The 20,971-nt window shown below is 44.1% G+C and overlaps 1 protein-coding gene across 1 annotated transcript in view; it reads left to right on the top strand.

Moving 5' to 3' along the window:
- DNAH12 (dynein axonemal heavy chain 12) overlaps positions 1-20,971 on the top strand; it is a 3,791,933-nt gene that overhangs the window by 1,530,552 nt on the left and 2,240,410 nt on the right. Inside the window, exon 37 of the mRNA XM_069643677.1 lies at positions 12,800-12,951. Within this exon, the coding sequence (XP_069499778.1) occupies positions 12,800-12,951 (152 nt within the window). The remainder of the gene's footprint in view (positions 1-12,799; positions 12,952-20,971) is intronic.

Raw genomic sequence — 20,971 nt, 5'->3', positions numbered from 1 at the left:
ATACTACAATACTGCCATTTAGATTTGACTCAAGATTTTATGCAGATGCTTAAGGATTATCCAAGGCCATTCACAATGAAGACATTTGCCTTATAATGAAAGTGATTTGATTGTGGGGGTGGGAGTTTAACTCTAATTGTTCAGAGGGTCTTAAACTCAATGAGGCTTCGCCAGTGCCTTTCTCCACTCATCTTAGTATAACCAGAGGGGTTATGTATCTAACCAATTAGGTAAACAATGTAGTCCTACGAGGTTGCATGACCCATGTGTTGGAGATCATCTTGTACTGTTCTTTGTTTTTCAGTTTGAAGTGGCTGTACATGATTTAAATCCAGCTATGACCATGATAACCCTGGACAGAGGAGGTTTAACTCTCAAGTGGAACAGCTCATGTTCCAGATTCATACATTTGTTGACTGAAGCTACCAATAATTCTCGAGTGTTGGTCAATAAATCTTTGACTTCTCATGTGGTGGTTGAACATTTTAATAAGATTGTTTGACAGTGTTTAAAAAAAAACAAGCACTGAAAAGAGGATTGCCTGCTCATTGTCATGATTCCAGAATAGCAGCCTCAAACAGGTCTAAACGGGCAGGACTCAAAATCTTACAGGAACTGGGTCTTTGCTATGGGGATTATATGATGGCTAGAAGGGCCATCCTTCAAGCCCACATTAACATAAATGGCAATCAATCGATTTTCAAATTAGTTATCAGCACTGATTTAGGTCAGTTTTGGGCCACTGTAAATGCTACAGGTTTGGTTAGATCACACATGGATTGCCCGATTACCCCTCAAACTTGGGCACAGTACTATCAAGATAAATATGCAATGTCTGTGGTATTTTCTGGGCACCCGGATTTGACCACAGGAGGCCCTGATGACCTAGCACCGATAGTTATTAAGAGTGCCCTGTCTATATGGATTCCTTTCCTCAAAATCCTTTTTGATAATATTTTTGAAACAGATAACCTACCTAGTAGGTGGTCGGAATCCATTGTTATACCTATATTTAAAAAGAGGATTCTAGCAAACCTGGCAATTATAGGCCTATAGCCTTATTAGATGCTACAAGTAAAATGTTTGCATCACTATTGTTAAGAGACCTGATGTATCTCTTAATCAACTTGGCATCTTGACCCCTTATCAGGTGGGCTTTAGACCGAAAATAGGGACTGCTCTAAATGCCACTTTGATGGCTGAAATACACAAAACTATTAAGAAAAATCAAACTGGGCCGGTCTATATGTCATCTTTAGATATGTGCAGTGCCTTTGATCAGGTTATAAGATCTATCCTCTGGACAAAATTACTCGATCACAAGGTTCCACCAAAATTGGTTCAGTTTATGACACTGTTACACAAAAACATATCAGTTATGATTAGACTCACTAAAGAGGGTTCCCTATCTAAGACAATTGTAGCTTCCATCGGATTAAAACAAGGCTGCATACTGGCACCAATGTTATTTAACATATATGTAAGTGACATCGACCAGCTTTGGCAAGGGTGTAACACGTTTGCGGTCAAGTTGGGACATCCGAAGGTGCATTGGATAGCCTTTGCGGATTACCCTGTTTTCTTCTATAGGACAGCTTTGGGTTTAAAGAGGAAATTAGACTTGTTCTCTCAAAACACCTCCACTAACAATCTCCAGGTCAATAGTTTAAAGTCAAAAGTAGTTATTTTTTCCAGCAACTCCAAACCAAAACTATGCATTGAATTTTGGGTAACCTGAGACTGGACATCGTGTTCTCATTGCAGTATCTTAGTTTTAATCTTACTGACACCTGTTATCTGGTTTTATGGAAGGCATCATTGAGGGACAAGCTTTGTCCCTATGTTACCCAATTGAAATGCCTCCATCATAAAATATGTAAATTTACTATCCTACCGAAACTTAGATATTACACTATGAATCTCGAGTCAGTCTTACGCTATGGTCTTGATATGTCTATAGTAGATCTAATCAACTACTTACATATTTTACAAGGCCAGTTGTTGAAATAGGTGTTTGGTCTTTCCTCCTCTGTACCTAATGAAATCATGAGACATGAGTTAGGTTTAACTTCTCTCCAATATTGGTACCTGTGGAGGCAGTTGTCGAATTACGTTAAAATCATTTCACCCTTCCCAACTCTCTTTACTGTGACCTGTGCAGAATGGTTATAGAGTCTTCTGTTGAATCGATCAAAACATTCAGGTGTAATATGTTAGAACTTCTTCCGTGCATTGGTTCTTAAGAGGAGGAACTCACTAACTGTTCAGGTACGATTGGCTGGTCACATTAGAGCAAATTAACTCCTACAGTTCGTACAGGGAATTTGCTAAGTTTCCCCTGAAAAGGGATAAGTTGCCATTGTATTTACATCACTTCTGCTGTAATAATGCTCAGATAATTTTATCTGTGTTTTCGACTGTACCAACTACCCAAAAGGGAGCAAACTAGGCTTTGGAAAACGTCCTTGGTGCAAGATTCTGACTGTCGTTTTGTTAGAGGCCAGATATTATGGAAACATTGAAAGATTGGGTAATCTTTTGTCCAACTTTAGAATTCAGCACTTCAAGGGTAACACCCCGTCTGATCTTTATTCCTCTAGGGAATTATTTTGGGCACGATTGATGTGGGGTGAGAATGTTTAACTGATATTAGCCCTGTATCATTTTCTTTGTGAGGTTCTTTAGCTTCTTGATTAATGATTTCAATTTTCCTTTTTTTTAATAGCTTTTATTGACCAGGCAGTCGTTTCATAGAAACTGTTGTTGGGTGATGTTTTTAATTTTTTTCTTTCTTTTCAGTTGTGTACATATGATGTGTATATATATTGTAAAATATATGTTTTATTACATTGAGAAAGATTTCATGTAAACCATACCACAAATTTTTTTTAAAAGTAATGGAAGAGATTTTGACTAGAAGTAGTATTTTTGGCCTCCTCTACATCTGAAAAGTGTGAGAAACCTCAAGGTATCGCCCTGGCTAGCCCCAGGGGATCTGTCATCAAGGTGGCCAGGATACAGCCATCGCTATTAGATCCAGTTCCTGGGGGTGGACCAGTGAGGGGGGATCACCTGGATGGGGGTCCTCGGGGAGTGGGAGTGGGACACCGATGGGTGAGATGCAGTATTCCCCTACTTTCAACACCTTTTCCCCATCCTACAACGTAGGACATTCAAAACCACTACCCCACCCCGTTTCCGATATAAACACTCTTACACGACACACCAGAGAACGAACTAACACCAGTGCAATTTACCTGTCATGTCCCAATGCATGGGTCGGGCAAAGTCAGGCACTTGATCAGAATCACACACACCTGATGGCCCTTTCCCTTCCCCACAGGGATAAAAGGTGGAGTGTTAGGCAGAAACCTGTGCTGTTCCCTCTGGGACCACTGCAAAAGATTTAGGTCTACAGGTGTTTGGCAGTAAACCCACTTGGTAGCAGTCTGTACCACACAGATTCACTTGGTAGCTGCGGCTGAGCAGTCAGACTTCCCTCAAGAAGAGTTAGGCAGTATACAGAGTATTCACAATAGGTCAAGAGAACACAGTAGAACAAGTAAACACTGACCAGGGCTTGGTGTAAAAGAGAGATAATTATTTATTTAAAACCACATCTAGAAAAACACACAGGCACTAATACTAAGCAAAAAAACAAGGTCACTAAAAGATATACACTCCCTTAAAAGAATATTTGACAAGTCTTATGTAAAGCCCCACTTATTTTCAGACAGCGGTGAGCGCTTAACGTAGATTGCACTCTAATAGTTCGTTTTAAAAAGGGAGAGAAGAGCAGAGAACAAGTTGAAACAGATCCCAACACTTTTATCAGAACATACTAGAGGGAAAGGCAAAGTAAAACCGTGAAGTTAGAGTTTAAGCGGCCGGATCTACTTTCAGAGGATCCAACGAAATGTGTCCAAGGTCACACGGTTGCAGTGCACAAAAGTCTTGTGAAGGTTCAAAAAGGAGTTGGACCAAAGAAAGGGACTAGTTAGAGGGTCAAGGCGTCCAGCCCAGTCCATAAGGTTAAGGGGTTATTATTACCTTGTAGCAATCTTTAGAAAGTGAGGCCTGGCGGACACGGTACCTTAAAGTGGTGAGAACACTCCAGCGGGGGCAGTTGTTCCTGTCAGCGGATGCAAGTCAGTGCTTCGTCCGGGGGAAGAGAGGATCTCGTCGTGGAGGAAGACAGGAGTCCGTTGCACTGCCAGGGAAGAAACCAGCCGCAGAGTTTCTCAGGTACAAGGAGGGGTCCGGTGATTCGCGGTTCAGTGGTGAGTGGCTATCCGGCTACCGGGGTGCTTGGCACGGGCAGTTCGACCACAAACCGGGCTGGGGTGCGAAGAAAGGAAGGTAAACTGGTTGTGCCCACCAGTTAGGGGAAGAACCTCTCCAGCCGGGAGATCTTCTCTGTCGTGGGGAAGTGGTGAGACGGTTCTGCAGGGCTCCACCGGTGGTGTCGTCGTGGTAGGTCGGCTCAGCTACTCCCTCGTCGGATTCTCAGGTCCTGTGGCGACTTCTGAAGTTCCAGTCCCCAAAGCCCTGCTTTTATGCAGAAAACCCCCATTCACTCAGCCTAGCTGTCACTCAAACATGCTAAGTGGTGAGCCGGCCGGCTCACCACTTGGGCCAATCACACAAGAGTGCGACATGAGTTACCAAGGTAACTCAGTCCAGGGTGCCTAAACCCCCTCCCACACCTCCTGTGGTACCCAGACAGAGTGGCACCACTTTTGGAGGCTTCTGTGGAGAAGCCCGCCAAAAAGTGGAACAAAGGGCTAGACTTGGGTTGGAGTCACAGAAGAGAACACAAACGCCATTTTAGAATCGAGTCTTGGCAAAAAATACCAACCGGAGAATTAATATTAATTAAATAAACCGGCGGTATGTTCGAGGCTATGAGAATTAAATAATTAAAGTTGGTAGCCTCGAACAATGGGAAAATCCCATAGGAATATATTTGCGGTCGAATATAAAAAGTAGTTTCCACTGCCACCAGCCAAAACTCAGTCAGGGGGGACGGAGACGTGCCCCCTCGACTAACAGACTCCGGGGCAATCGAATTGCCCTGACCAGTACGTCCACAATATGATGGTTTGTACTGGTTTCTGTTAATAATTTGGGACTAGTAAAGCCAATGGTGACTTTACATACCCTGGGAGACAGTAGTCAGTCCCAGGGTATGGAATCTATGGTGGGGTGTCACTATGACACCCCTGGGTTACTGCACGGATGGTGCTGTGTAACACACATAGGAAAAACACATGAGACCCTATGGAGTAAAGGACCCCATAGCCCATAAAACACATTACCTGTCAAAGGAATACCATAAATCATGTCATGAGTGGGAGAAAAAGAGTCTCACTCTTGGCAGGAGTAAAAAAACAACTCCAGAAATCCAGCAAAGCTGCTGGGGGACTCACTAGGTTAGGAAATTCAGCCTAAAGAGAGAATTCTCCCTAACATGGAGCAAGAGAGCATAGTACGAACACGGCAGACAGCACAACGAGATGGCTAATCAGGCGCTTCAGTTCAAGAGAAGGAGAAAGACGGCTGGGAGCGAGAGGGTGGCGAATAGACAAGCAACCTTGCCCCTTTTGTCCCAGGCCAGCGGAACCTTCGTGGAAGAGAGCCTAAGACCGTGAACAATAGCATAAGTGTCTTGCAGCAGATTTCAATGGTACACGGAGTGTGTCGATGCTGATAAGCGGGAGCGAGGTAAACTCCTGCTACCGTGATACTGGTCTAGACTACAGTTACGAAGAAAGCTAAGCTGTTCATCCCAGCCTGTGAGTCGAGGGAAGAGCCAATAAGAGCCGGGCTGTGGTGATTGAGAGTCACAAAGTGGCAAATTGAACTAAATTCCAAGAACTGTAAAAACTGTCAGAGGGGAGACCAGCTGCAGAGGGAACCGGCACCACATGGGTGTTTACTCAAGAGACTCTGTTTGATTCCCGTCTGAGTGAAACTACAGATACCAGAAGGCCATAGGAGAGCCGCCAAGATAGGTCAAAGTGGTCCTAAAGGAGGACAAGCGAAATCCCTGTACAATTGAAAGTCTTTGATGTACAAATTGTTGAAAAGCAAGGTAAGTGAATCCCTCCACAATTACAATTGAAAGTCTTTGATGTACAAATTGTTGAAAAGCAAGGTAAGTGAATCCCTCCACATGAGAAAGTAAGGGAAGTGAATCCTGTGAACATTGAAAGTAAATGTGATTGTGAAATCGGCACGAGTGAACCAAAATGAGGGGGGCTAACGAGAAGGGGACAAAGTCTAAAGTCCAGAGAAACAGTATGCAGACAAAGAGAATCCCGGCCAGGGGATGTCCACCAGAACTTTTTAAAAAGGCCTTGAAAAATTGTGAGTGAAGGGTCTGCGCCGGGAACAGGGGGACCCAGGGGTGAAGCCATCCCCCAATATGAACTGTGGAAGAGAACTTTGTGTTTGTTTGTTTTTTGGACACATCAGGCCCTCGAAGGCAAGAGACTTTCAAGAAGAACAAGACTTGGCCATCAACGGTTCTGATTGCTGCCATTGGAACTGTTAACTCGTGCTGGGAAAGCTCAAGTGTGTCCTGTGCTCCAAGCTCCCATCTGACCCTATGTACAAAACGTGGGGAAAGGAGATCCAAGCTACCGCATCCAGATATATTATTTGTGAACACTTCTTTCAGCCTTCGGATCAGGTCTGGAAGGGAACGTGGGGAGTGGGACACCTTGTTTATGACACAACATTGACGTAAGGAACTTGTATGTATAAGTACGTGAAAGGTGAAACCACTATTAAGCACACTCTATGGGGGTGCCACAGGTTGTGCTTCTCCCTGAAGAACACATGATGTGATGTAATCAGTGTCAGTGAACCAGTCTCGCGGCTGCTCGTGAGAGCTCGTAAAATCCAGAGAAGCACTCCCTTGACACTGAGGCAGTCCTAAATTGCTCTTTGGCCAGCATGTAAGGGGACGGTGAGGTGGAATGGAGACATGTTTCATGAAGAACCAATTAGATGGTAAGTTCTGGTGTCCCTGGAAAGTAACCAGCCCCCAGAGTGTCCTACAGTGTTAGCGAAGGTCGCTATCTTGCAGGTGCCATGTGAATATCTCCATTCCCACTAGTTCAGTGTGTCTCTTTTGTTTGTTTGTTTATTTATTTGTATAGCGGGCCAGACCCAGGGGTAAAAGGGTGCTTAGGTAAGTGGTTATAGTATACAGTTTATACATTTAGAAATGTTTTATAATTTATACAATTTGGATGGTTTATACACATTATGGAAAAAACAGTACATTCGAAACGTAGAGTGTATGTGGTGTCATGAGTGGGACAAGGTAGTTAGTTTTGTTCAGTATCCATGTGATGGCATGGCTTCTGAATGATTGAAACATTGAGATGGATTTAATGTGTAGTGGTAAAGTGTTCCAGAGTTGGGAGGCTAGAACTGGGAAGCTGGTTTAGGGTGAATCTGGGCACCACCAAGCATAATGTGTTGGTGGATCTTGTAATTCTGGCAGAAGATTTCAGGGAAAATTGGTAAGTGAGATATAGAGGGGCTTGGTGGTTCAGGGCTTTGTATGTGAGGCAAATAGTTTTTAGGTCGAATTTTTGTTGTATGGAGAGCCAACTGCATGATTTTCTAATGGTGGAGATGTGCTCTCGCCTGGGAATGTTTAGAGCCGCTCGTAATGCGTTGTTTTGGAGGACTTGCAGTTTGTTCATTATACATTTATTTGTGCCCAAGTATAGGCTGTTACAGTAGTCCAATTTGGACTATATAAGAGCCCTGGCCAGTGTAAGGCAACTGTTGGAGGACAGAAAAGGTCTGCAAGCCCTGATCAGCTTGCCTTTGTAGGCAGTGGATGAGGCTGTCATGTTGGTTTGTTTAGAGAGGTTGGTATTAGCATCAAGGTAGAAACCGAGGGTTTTTACACTTTTTGCAATAGGTATGGTATTTCCATTGATGACGATACTGTTGTAGTTGGGGCTAAGTTTCCGCAGGTTGTTAGGTGAGCAGACAAGGAGCAGTTCAGTCTTATCATTCAGGCAGAGGCCATGTGTGGCCATCCATTCCTGAATGATAGTGAAGACTTTGTTGATCTGGTCGACGTCAGACCTGTAGTTACCTGATAGAGTTAGGAGTATCTGGGTGTCATCTGCGTAGTTGGTGTAGGTGACACCCAGATGGTCCATTTTGTCGAATAATGGCTTTGTAAAAATGTTATACAAAGTTTCCGAGACACATGAGCCTTGTGGGACACCACATGTGATGGGGATCGGGTCAGCCGCCGCTGAGGGTCAGAAGACCCGCATGGTTCTATTTGCGAGGAAGGATTGAATCCACGTGACAGCAGAGAGGGAGAAGTGTGCTGCCGACGACAGGTGGTTACAAAGGATTTTATGATCAATCAAGTCGAAGGCTGCTGATAGGTCTAGGAGGAGTAGGATGGCTGTATTACCTTTGTCTTTAAGTTCATCAATCTGACTTTTGAGGTCAACAAGGGCCGTTTCAGTTCCATGTTGAGGTCTAAAGCCAGATTGACAGATTCCTAGTAGTTGGTTTGTCTCTAGATAGTCTTGAATTTGCAGGTAGGCAACTCTATCTAGGATTTTCAGCAGGAACGGGACAGTAGTGATTGGTCTGTAATTGGTGGGTATAGACGGGTCTAATGTTTGTTTTTTTTTAGAAGTGGGAGAACCCATGATTGTTTCAAATTGCTTGGGACAGAGTTACTGGTAAAAGATGAGTTTATTAGTTTGGTAATGAAGGGGGATAGGTCTCAAGCTGCGTCTTTTATAATTTGAGCAGGGCAATTGCCCCCTTTACAGTTGGATGGTTTCAGAGAGGCTATCATTTTTTGTACTTCAGGTATAGTTACCTTCTTGGAGGTGAAGCCTGAGTTAGGGTCAATGGGAGGTGGTGTGATAGGGCAAATAATCTTGCTACAGGTAAGTTGTTGACGTTTGTTCTCTATTTTAGGTTGGAGCCCTGTGATTTTGTTGCCGAGGGCGTTCTGGATGCTGGTGCACCACGGTTTGTCCTTCGTACAAGTGTCTGCAGGAAGGTTAGGGTTTTCTAGTTCCTTTAGAATGTTAAATAGTTATTTGATGCTATAACCTGCCTGCTATATCCTGGAGTCGAATGTTTCTTTTTTGGTCCGTATTATCTCATTTTTGTATAGGGATGTGATATTAGTGAGATGGTTCTGTTTTCTGTAGAGGTTGTCGTTTTCCACAGCGTCTTAAGTTTTCTTTTTTTTTTACCTAAGTAGTTTGAGTTCAGGGGTGTACCAGGAGTTCAAGTGTGCTCTAGGTTTCCCTTTGCGTATTTTCAGTGGGGCGATAGTGTCTATGGCTTTTGATATGGACTCGTTATAGGTGTTGACCAGTAGGTTAAGGTCAGCTGTGGTCGTGTTCCTTCCGCTTTGGTGCTGACCAGTGGCAGATGAAAAAAGTACCGGAGGTCTTCACAAAAATGCTATTACTAATTGCAAACTTTTTGCGGGTAGAGTGGGAAGCAATGGGGCACCACATGGGGAGGAGATGAGCTCAGAGAGGAAGGATCTGTTTGCTCCAATCATTTTTGACTAACGTATGTCTAGCTTTAGGGGTATGATGTATTTTAACCATTAAGCTTCGTGGGAACAGCAAATTACGTGAAGTTTGAAGTGCAACTGTTTCTTACTTCAACAATAATGTTCACTGTGTGACAGTCTGTCAGCTTTCATCAACCATTTCTGTTCCACTATTCTGTTTGATTTGTGCTCACTAGCTGTAATAAACAGCGTTACTGCTTGCCCGGTGTGCACTCCTTTTTGGACTACTTGTGGTAGCTATTTATTACAAGCTTAAGAGGACCCCTGATACACCTGTATGCCCCTTAGTATTGAGTTTGTAAACAACATATATAAAAAACTTGCGGTCAACATCTATCAGACTAACTGAATGAAATCAACCCATAGGTAGATGGCTTACAAGTATATGTTTGTATTATCAACTTTTTAATTGGTACCTTCCTGGAAAGCCTAGGGGGCTTTGTATGAGAGGGAAAGTCATAGCACAGAAATGGTAAATGGAAATAAAATCATACTTTTTAAAATCATTACTGGAGAGATTGTTTTGGAAGATAACATTTCCAAGTAGGGCAGGCAGCGATCAGGATTCTTTTTTAATTCTTTTGGAGGTGCTGCTTGCTACTGTTTTTAGCAGCTATAAAACATGATGGAGATTCCATGATGGAGAAAGGAAACTTAGTTACCTGTATTTGTATTTCTCCAACATAACGTCTTAATATTCAGAACCAATCTGCCCTACCTCTTATGAATCTATGGGCCTCATTACACGGAAGGCGGTAAACCATGCGGTAAACCATGGTGCTCTTAGCACCATGGTTGCTGCTAGTACCATACCGGTACCACCATGGAGAAAAGCGGAATTACCACCCCATTCCAAGGTTGGCGGGGGCGGTAATTCCCCCTTTCTCCATGGCCCTTCCTCATTCCCATTTTTGCCCCATAGGGCATAATGGGAATGGGGAAGGTGGTATTTACGGTACTGCAAATTGTGGTACCGTAATTAGCACCAAGGTCCCTCTGCGGGTCCCAAATTTAACGGCTGGTCTACACCAGCCGTCAAGGTTGGGAACCGCAAAGGGACCTCGTAGTAAGGCAGTAAGGGTTAACAGTCACCGGTACCCTTACCGGTGACCGTTAACCCTTATCGCCTTCCGTGTAATGAGGCCCTATGTATCTGTGAAATATCTGCTGTCTCTCACTGAACTTCAAAAAGCATTTACGGACTGGTACCATGCAGAGCTAGGGGGCCAGTGGCTTTAAAGGGTCTGCTCTGAATTCAGTATTCACCCTCTGCAGAAGGAAATACAACATGAAGTATACGTTTTCTACATTCCTATTGTTTGAGTAGTCAACATTATTTAATTGTATGTGTCCCAGTATCCCGCCAGGTCAATGGGATTGTTTTAGAGGGTGATTATCCTTCTGATGTCTGTGGTACAGGATTACAAATAGAGATTACAAATTGAGATAAATTAACCTTTGCTTTTTATCAAAGCATGTATCGGTGTATTCTGTTAATTAGTTCATTGAATCTTCTGTCTCAAATGTACACTTCCCAAGGGAAAAGAAGAATTCATAGACTTGCTCATCAGATCTTTCATTACATTGTGTTGTGATGAAGCAGACTATCTCTGGCTGGAACCTAGAACATATGGTTCTGCTTGAGAAATTGTTATGTATTAAAATAATGATAATGCTCCTGAGGAATAATTTAATTTCTTTGTTGGGGAGAAATGTGATTTTTATATGTATGGAATTTCATGGCTTGTGGTATTTACTTGTTTGTTGAATCTGTCTTTTCAGAGATTGTAACCGAAAATCAATTAGTCATGCATAGGCCGGTGCTTTATTTATAATAGAAGAGATTTCATATACAGTAGTATTATTTGGTAGAAAATTCAGAGATTAGTGCAGTTGCAGTTTGTTTACCTACAATATCAGTGTTGTGGTCATTATCCGGCTCATGCCAGTTAGGAGGACTCTTGCAAATTAACAAGGTGATAAATGGATGCATCACGGCAGTGCTTGACATTCCTTGGATCTTGGGATGTTTATTGTATGATTGATGCGAGGACATTGTGTTTATACACTGGAGACATCCATTCATGTTGGTATGGAGGAACTTTTGTCTTAAAAAATATACGCGTCACGTTGGTTAAGAACACTTTTAAAGCCTATTTAGAATAAATGTTTGTCTAAAGCCAGATTTTCCATCATTGCCAGAGCCGTCATCTGCTCCAAGATTGATTATTGTAGCAGTCTTTTGGCTGGCATGAGCTCTGATAATCGTGTGAAGCTCCATGGTCTTGTTCGAAGGGATCACATGGCAAGTGCATGTTGTCAGCTTCACTGGCTCCCGGTTGAGTCACGGGTGGTGTTCAGAATGCTTACCATCACCCACAAGTGTGTGTATGGGTTAGTTCCAGCATACCTTAAGGACAGAGTTGGGTAGCAGCCGTTGGCTGCCTGTTTGTAGGGTGCTGTGCTTGAATAATACCTGGCAACTATCACTGCCCAGAATTCGATTGGAGTGAGCTAGTAAGCTTGCCTTTGACCATATGGGATCGATGGTGTGGAACTCTCTTCCGCCTGAACTAAGACGAATTAAAGCCATGCTGCCGTTCAAACGTGCCCTTAAGACTCATCTTTTCAAGTGATTAACCCGCAGGGGTGTTGCTATGGGGGGGCTAAGGGGGCTATAGCCCCTGATCTTTTGGTTGTAGCCCTGGATAGAATCTCAGGAGCTACAGCCAAAAGACTAGCTAGCCCCCAGTCCCAACAGTTCCGACATCACCTTAGCCCCAGGTCTTTTCCAGACCTAGCAACTCCCCTGTTAACCCTCATATCTTGCTGCTACCGGAATGTGCTTAAAGATTACTGATTTGATACAGTCTGCGATTCTTTTTCTTTATGTTTCGTGTCTGTCCTGTATTAATTTGTTTGGTTGTCTTGTTGATGTCTTGGTGTTAGGAGTTTGTGCGTCCTGCTGCCTACAAATAAAAAAAAATCCCCCCCACCCTTGAGCGATCTGATGACCTTTTCCACTAATTATTTGACCGATTGAGTGACTGTTGAATGGATTGAAGAATTTCTAGTGTACAATAACAAATGACCATCTGACTGTCAAATGTTGTTATAATTCAATTATTACTGTGACTTCCAAAGCGCAAATTCCTTGTAGAATTAATGAGCTCACTGAGATATAACATTATATTTTTATTTTAGTTGAAAAGCCGTGGACGCTGGATACATTGGAATGAGTTCATAAAGAGTACAACTGTTGGTACTAAAAATACAAAGATTCAAGATATTATCGTGCCAACAATGGACACAGTCAGATATACCTTTCTTATGGAACTGTGTATCAAATATGCAAAGTAAGACATATTTTTAAGTGACATCCATTGCTTATCCTGATGCTATTTTACATAATTGTTTTGAATCACTCACACTTTTACCTTGATTGAGAAATTACTTTTTGCAGCTATGTCTGTACGTTATGTACATTTGATTGCATTTTGGAAAATGTATCCAGCGTTGTTAGCCTATGCCAACTGCCCTAGGTGGTAATTTGTGTTTTTTAATTTGTCAAGGAACATCTGGTGAAACTAGGAAGCAGCCTCTGTATGTGAAGCCACCCAAAGCCAGGGGGCATTTCTTCTTCTCATCTAAAGGAAAATCATTGAACTAAAATGATCACACAGAAATGTGTCCGATACACATTTTGAACGGGTCAAGAACGGGCCAAGAGCTTTCACCCTTGAGAATTGTATTTTTCCCAAGAACGTTCTGCCTCCAGTGAAATTTAGAGCCTGGGATCAACATCAGGCTTGAGCCTCAGTTGCCTCAGTTGCCCCAACATGTTGTTGAAGATATTTCATAAAGAAAGTTGTGTGTCAAGGTAATATGATAGAGTGCAGATTTTCAGAACATTGCTAGCCTCCACAATCATTCATCTCAAAGAGTTTGATATGGGAGATATGCATCTTACTGTAGTATATTTAGTATATTGAGGAACTTTTGTCAATGGCCAGAATTCAGTGATTTTGATATAAGAGCTATAAAACAAGTGCTTTGTCACTCAGAGCGAATGGCGCTATTACAGGTACTTCCGATCTCCAATAAAACATAATAAGTAATTATCTCCAAGAAAACATAATCATTTTCATCGAGCTGCATTTAGATACGTTATAGTTTGGATGTGAAATTAGAGTGTTGGAAATGTGCGGATATAAGAACTGCTGCACAGAATAGGCAATGTCAATGTCCCATCACCAGGGCTTTAAGTGGGCCGGTGTTAGCCGGGGCAAGTCCACAAAAGTCTCCAAAAAGGGCTCCCTGAATGGGGCCCTGCCGCGGTTCATCTCTGACTAGCCCCATCCACGCCAAGCCTTCAGGCAGCCCTTTAACCAAGCAGTGCTGCATGGTTAAATGGCTGCCTGCAGGTATCAGCACCTTGGATTAGAAGAAAGAAAAGACATTGCCTCTTCTTTTTTTCATCGGAAATGCTGACACCTGCACTCAGTCCTTTATCTGTGCAGCATTGCTCAGTTAAAGGGCTTCCTGTTGTGTGTTGGGTCTTGTGAGAAACCAGAGTGTGTCTCCCCTGCTAGTCCCCAGGGATCTCTCTCTCAGGTGGCCAGGGCACGGCCATTGCCTTTGGGGGTAGACCAGTGCAGGAGGATCACCTGGGTGAGGGGTCTTCAGGGAGTGGGGGTGAGACAGCCGATGGTGATACTCGGTATTCCCCCCCTTTTTTGTTCATCTTCCCCATCCTATTTTGTAGGATTCTCCAAGGTCCCAATCCCCCCCCCCTTTTTGCCCAAACACTAGGCTGAGTAAGAGGGTGACTGAGAGTAACAAGACTAACTCTCACACATTGTACTGGACATGTCCCGTTAATCGGGTCAGGTGAAGTCAGGCACTTGACTTCAAGTGCATACACCTGATACCAATTAGCTCTCTTCACACAGATAAAAGGCAACACTTAGAGACACACTCTGAGCAAAGAGCAACACAAGTACGAGCCGGACTTCAGGGCAAAGCGACTGAAGCAGAGCTACGGACCAAGGGACGAGAGCAGCGGGTTGAAAACCCCAAGAGTTCCCTACTGGAGGTCGTTGCCTCCAACAGGCCACGAAAGACACGTAGAGAAGGCCAGATCCCGCAAGTGAAGACTGCATTGTGTTTCAAGGATGTCAGCAACCCTCCCGGGGGAACGGCAGATTTGGGCAGGCGAGTCCAAACTAGTGGTACTAACCTTGACTTGTGAATTGGAAATAGTAAAACCAAGAAAGAAACGCACAGCAAGTTTTGTTGAGCTTTGTGTTTGAAGAGTTATGAGCTCGACAGAGGGGGACCTACGTAAACTTTGTGTTTGAAGGCGTCTGAGCCCGACAGAGGAGGACCTAAGTGAACTTTGTGTTGAAACATTATTTGGAGCTCTGAACAAGAGACTTTAAGGTGGAAGGCCAGGCGGGCCTCAATCTACGTTTTGAAAATGTGTACTGTGTTGAGAACTCAAGCCAGAGTGTGTCATCCTGTCTACAAGGACCGCCTTAGTCTGTGTGGTCTAACGTGTGGAGGAGAGCTGATTCAGCTATGTTTATTCTTTTGAACACTCACTTTTCCTTTGCATACATTTCTCCTTTATACACTTTTTGAACAAGAGATAGGGCAGGCATTAGGTTTTTCCAACCCCAGAAACTTGAATAAAGGTTTTACAAATTGTACCCATTCTGTCAGTGTCATACTTGTGATATCATGCCTTCCCTACAGTCTTTACCCAGAAACAAAAGGAGAGACTAGCCCCCTCCTTCTTCTGAATTAACAGCCGACACACAGCAGGTGGCCCTTTCTTTGAAGGAGCCGTGTGATTAAAGGGTTGCCTCCGGGGGGGGTCAGCAGCCCTCGCAGGCAACCCTTTAACAACAAAGCTCCTTGAATGAAAGGTCCACCTGCGGGATGTTGGAGGCACAGGAGAGCTGGTTGTCACACCTTTGGTGCACCCAGTCTCTCCTTTTGTTTCTTCATCACAGGCTCTGACCCCGTGATTTGGACCAAAAAGGAGGAGCTGAGCGCATTAAAGGTTATAATGCCAGTTTGCCCAGCTCTCCTGCTGTTACAAGCCCCCCCTTAGGCGAGGGGGTGCTCTCATTAGGAGGTGTGGCCTCACTACATCCATACTTAGGCCACGCCCCTAACAAGAGCCCCCCTCAATTCAGCATCCCACTTAAAGCACTGCCATCGCCCTTATGCTGACTGGTAAGGGATTAGCAGGCACACTTTTCTCATTCTGTCATTGTCTGCTTGAAATAAAAAAAATACTAAACCCCTAAGTAAATACCCTCAATTCTAAATGCTGTTTTTGACTCAATTTATCTCCTCATCTAGGATACTTCCTTTTAAATGTGTCGCACATCTTTCAGCACCTCTTTAGATCCAAATGTACCTCTGTGTTTGTAACACCTGTTAGTTTCAAGGGTACTCCTGAGCGCCTCATGTAATCTGTTGTTAGGCAGAAACCTGTGCAGTTCCCTTAGGGACCACTGCAAAATTTTTAAGACTACAGGAGTAAGCAGTAAACCCAATTGGTAGCAGTCTGCACCACCCAGATTTACCTGGTAGCTGTGGCTGAGCAGTCAGACTTCTCTCAAGAAGAGTTAGGCAGTATATAGAGTATACACAATAGGGCTAAAAATACAGTAGCACAATCAAACACTGACCAGAGCTTTGGTATAAAAGTATATACTTATTTATTTAAAAACACACTTGTAAAAATACACTGGCACTAATATGTCAAGCAAGTTCACACATTCACTATAAGTATATACACCTCCCTAATTAATTATTCGACAAGTCTAGGTTAAGACACCACTTATTTAGCAACACAGAGGTGAGCGCGTAACCGTAGATGCCACTACAATAATTTGTTGAAAAAGGGAGAGAAAAGGCAGAATAGGAAAATAACACAGTACCAACACTTTTTTACAAAACCACAGCAAGTCAAGAAAGGCAGGGTCTATAGTATAGCAAAAAGTTCATAGGCCAGGCCCACTCTTGGAGAGAGCAAGGCGGAATGTGCCCAAGATCACACAGTGGAAATGCACTCAAAGTCTTTGCAGAAAAGTCAAAAGAGGTTGGATCAAGTCAGAAAGGTAAAGTTAGCAGGTCCGAGGTCACCCCAGGATAGAGAGTCAAGGATTTACGGGACACCTTGGACAATCTGTTGCAAGGGAGACCAGGCGGGACACAGTACCTGAAATGGTGAGAAAGCTCCAGCGGCGGCAGTTGTTCCTGGCAGCGGGTGCAAATCGGGGCTTCGTCCAAGGGAAGAGATGATCTCGACGTGGAGGAAAGCTGGAGGTCGTTGCACTGCCAGGGAAGAGACCAGCCGCAGAGTTTCCCGGTTAAAAGGTACGACCCTTTTATTCGCGGTAGTGGTGAAGCGTGGCCATCCGGCCGCCGGGGTGCTTGGCACGGGCGATTCGACCACGAGACGATCCAGGAAGGTGAAAAAGGCGAACTGGTTGGTCCCACCAGCTCAAAGGGAAGAAGACTCTCCTGGAAGATCATCTCCTCTGTCGTCGGGGAAGTGGTGAGTTCGTACAGCAAGGCTCCACCGGTGGTGTCGTCGTTGTAGATGGCTCAGCTTCTCCCCTCTTCAGATTCTTTAGGTCCTGGGGCGACTTCTGAAGTTCCAGTCCCCAAACCCCTGCTTTTATGCAGAAAAACCCCTATTCATCAGCCTAGCTGTCACTCAAACTTGCTAAGTGGTGAGCCGGGCAGCTCACCACTGGGCCAATCACACAAGAGTGCGACTTGAGTTGCCAAGGCAACTCAGTCCAGGGTGCCTAATCCCCCTCCCACACATCCTGTTGACCCCAGACAGAGTGACACTATTTGGAGGGCTTCTGTGGAGAAGCCCGCCAAAAAGTGGAACAAAGGGCTCGACTTGGGTTAGAGTTTCAGAGGCGATCCCAAACGCTGCCACCAGCCAGAAACTCGACAAGGGTGGACTGGACAGTGCCCCCTTGGAAAACAAACCCAGGGGCAATCGAATTACCCCTATCAGTACTTCCACAATATGATGGTTTGTACTGGTTCTGTTCACAATTTGAGACTGGTAAAGCCAATGGTGACTTTACATGCCCTGGGAGACAGTAGTCAGTCCCAGGGTATGGAGTCTATGTTTGGGGGTCACTATGACACCCCTGTGTTACTGCACTGAGGGTGCTGTGTAACACACATACCAAAAGTACGTGAAGCCCTATGGAGTAAAAGACCCCATAGCCCATAAAACACATTACATTGTCAAAGGACATTCTCAAATCATGCCTACGAGTGGGAGAAAAAGAGTCTCGCTCTTAGCAGGAGAAAAGAATAAACCCCAAAAATCCAGCAAAGCTGCTGGGGGTCTCACTAGGTTTGGGAAATTAGCCCTAACAGCAAATTCTCCCTAACATCTGTTCTCAGACCCTCGGGTGGAAGTACTTTCCTCTGCACCTCCGGTTCAAGTTCTTTTCTCATCTCATCTCCTTGTAGATTCCAGGTCCCCTCTTCAGCACATCAGGTTCAAGTCCTATTTTGAGCACATCAAGTTTTAATTCACTCTTCACCATCTCATGGGCTCAGCATCTTGTGAGTTTCAGTGATTTCTGTAGAGCTCCTCGTAGACTCTATGGGCCAATTGTTCTGGTCTGACATCCTTCGGTCAAACCCAGTTTCCTTCGCTTTTCGACATGCCCATAGCTACCTTTATATATATACCATGACGTGTCTCCCTTTGGTAAATTCTCCTTGTGGGGATAGGATTTCCTCTTAGCCAATCTCTGTGTATGGCAAGGATTGGCATTTGTCTCCATAGCCATTCCTCTTCCTTTACAAGTGTTAGCCCACTCCTTGTTATAAAGCCAAATAGGACCAACACAAGACAGACTAACAAGGATATGGTTCAAGTGAGATTTAATAGGGTTATTAACAATTTTCGGCAAAACTAAGGAAAACCCAACATAATACGTCCACATCAACAGGATGGCTCTACGTGGGTTCAGTAGTTCGAGTCTGATTTGGTGAATCACAGCTTGGGTCCCCTTTACTGTGTTGATGATTGGCCCTGGCATATTCTTTCTTTACACTTCTATTGGCCGACTGGTCCTCTGCCTCTCCTCTTTGCTCCAGTGAGATGTGAACATTAGGCCTGGATGGCCAGAGAGGTTGGGGAGTATGGTAGTACTTGACAGCACCCAAGGAATGGTTTGCTGAACTTACTCAAATGTTCTACCTTGATCTTATCACCAACTACCACTGTCCAGATTCTCGTTTCCACCCAACAGCCCCATCATTACTCTCCTCCTCCTTGATGTGTTGCATTCTACTCCTGCTCAGAGAAATCTTTTCTGCACCTCTGGTCCTCTCAACTTTCACCTTTCTCTCCTTCGTCTTTCCGTTGCTGGCTCGTACATCCACACCTGTAATGCTCACCCTGATAAGATGATAGGTATACCACTCTTGTCCCTCCTCCTCTCTTATCTATTTCAAACCTATCCTAGGTTTACCTTCCTCCTTCTGAACTACTCCAATCTCTCCTTTGATGAGTCATCCAATTGCCTCCTTGTCCTTTCCCTTGTCTTTGCTGCTCTTCTTGGGCTATCCTAACAGGGACTGTGGACATCTACGAGTGCTTATTTAAGCTAAGTAGGGATTGGGTAGACGTTCTCTAGCATTAAACTGAGCTGATTGCAATAAGGGTTTGCAGCGTTGTGTGGCAACCATGATCAACGATTTTAGGTTTGTTTGCCATCTTGAATGTCATACTTGTTACACAGATGCTGCAGTGTACCGACCTTTCTAACGGCCAGCAGCTCTGCTTTCTCTGCATTGCATATTGTCTGCAAACGTTCTGACTTCTGATGGGGCCACCAAACAGACGAATCACTGTATACCTGATCATTGGATACTGACTTTTGATATGCCACCAAGGGCTTATTAAACGGCCAGCACCTGCCAGGTGAACTAAAGAGCTAAATTAACATTTCAGTTAATTCTCTTTACTGGTGGTTCATTCTCCTATGTTGGCTCTCAAACTTCCATTCACAACAAATATGAACCTGCTCACACCCACAATTATTCTACTTCTTCCTTGAGTCCCTCTTCAGTATTTATTCTCTAGTCTGAGTAAACCAGAGTCACTGTGACTTTGCCACCATTCTGTTTTATGTGCCTGTGAGCCCTTGATTGGGATTGTAGAGCCTCTACTTATTGTCACTATGGGGCAAAACCATTGTGACAAATATCTGCCTGAAATAACTAATCCTTTTGGTGTCTGATTCTCCTCCACTTTTTCTATAGGGAATCTCAGCATTTTCATACCGCCAAATTTTTATTTGTTCTCCAATTTTTCAACTTTTGATTCCAAACTGTAGACTGCTGAGGCGGTACACTCTTGGAACCCCTGAAAGATAGCCTGGGACTAAGTGGTGTTATGGACTTTGGTTTCAAACTGTTTATCAACTTTATTTACGTTTTCGATTTAAGACAAAGATTGACCTTTTGTTACATCTTATGTTGCAGTTATTAAATCCCAAATAAACTCTATTCAACATGCTGAACTCTGTCAAAGAGACTAACATAGCCTTCAAACTGTTCCCCAACTCCCCCCAACCTCGCCCCCCACCCATCCCCTTGCCGTATTATTGTCCATACCAAACAGCACCAAGAGCATAACCAAAACCGTTCCATGTGTCCTGCCCTCCTCTGTAACTTCTGCTGTCCTTATCTAATATGGATGTTCTTTAGAATCCTAGGTTTAAAGAATTGAGCCTCCCTCTCCCCAACATAGTCTTGAAGTGGGTCCCATACGGCCAAAAACTTTAAATACGTCCCTGATTTTGTTGCACAAATTTTCTCCATTGCCATAACTCCCCACACTTCCACCCACCACCATGGGGCTGTGGGGCCTTCCACTGTCTTCCATCGTTGAGCCACTGTCATCCTTGCTGCAGACAGTAGGTGGGTAATGAGGGCCGCTTTATTACCTGAGGCTGCATATATTACATCTGCCACTGCCCCCAACAGGATGATTTTCGGGGACCATGGTAGGTCTGCGCCCGTTATGTCTCTGATAAGGCTCAGTATTTCTTTCCAGTACACTTTTATCCTAGGACACGACCACCACATGTGAAGCAAGTCACCTCTTTCCACGCACTGACGCCAGAATTCTGGAGGGTACGTGGGGTTCATTTTATGTACTCTACTCGGGGGCAGATACCAACGATAGCATAGTTTGTATGCAGATTCTTTAATTGCCGTGGATTTTGATAATTTGTGGGCCCTCCTCCAGATCTGACACCATTCTTCCTGTGTAATCGCCTCCCCTATGTCCCGCTCCCAGTCCTT

This window comes from Ambystoma mexicanum, chromosome 2p (assembly GCF_040938575.1).
Source record: "Ambystoma mexicanum isolate Mex_15411 chromosome 2p, UKY_AmexF1_1, whole genome shotgun sequence".
Classification (NCBI taxonomy): domain Eukaryota; kingdom Metazoa; phylum Chordata; class Amphibia; order Caudata; family Ambystomatidae; genus Ambystoma; species Ambystoma mexicanum.
The sequence above is the reverse complement of the archived record's forward strand: the minus strand, read 5'-3'. Positions and strand labels throughout refer to the sequence as shown.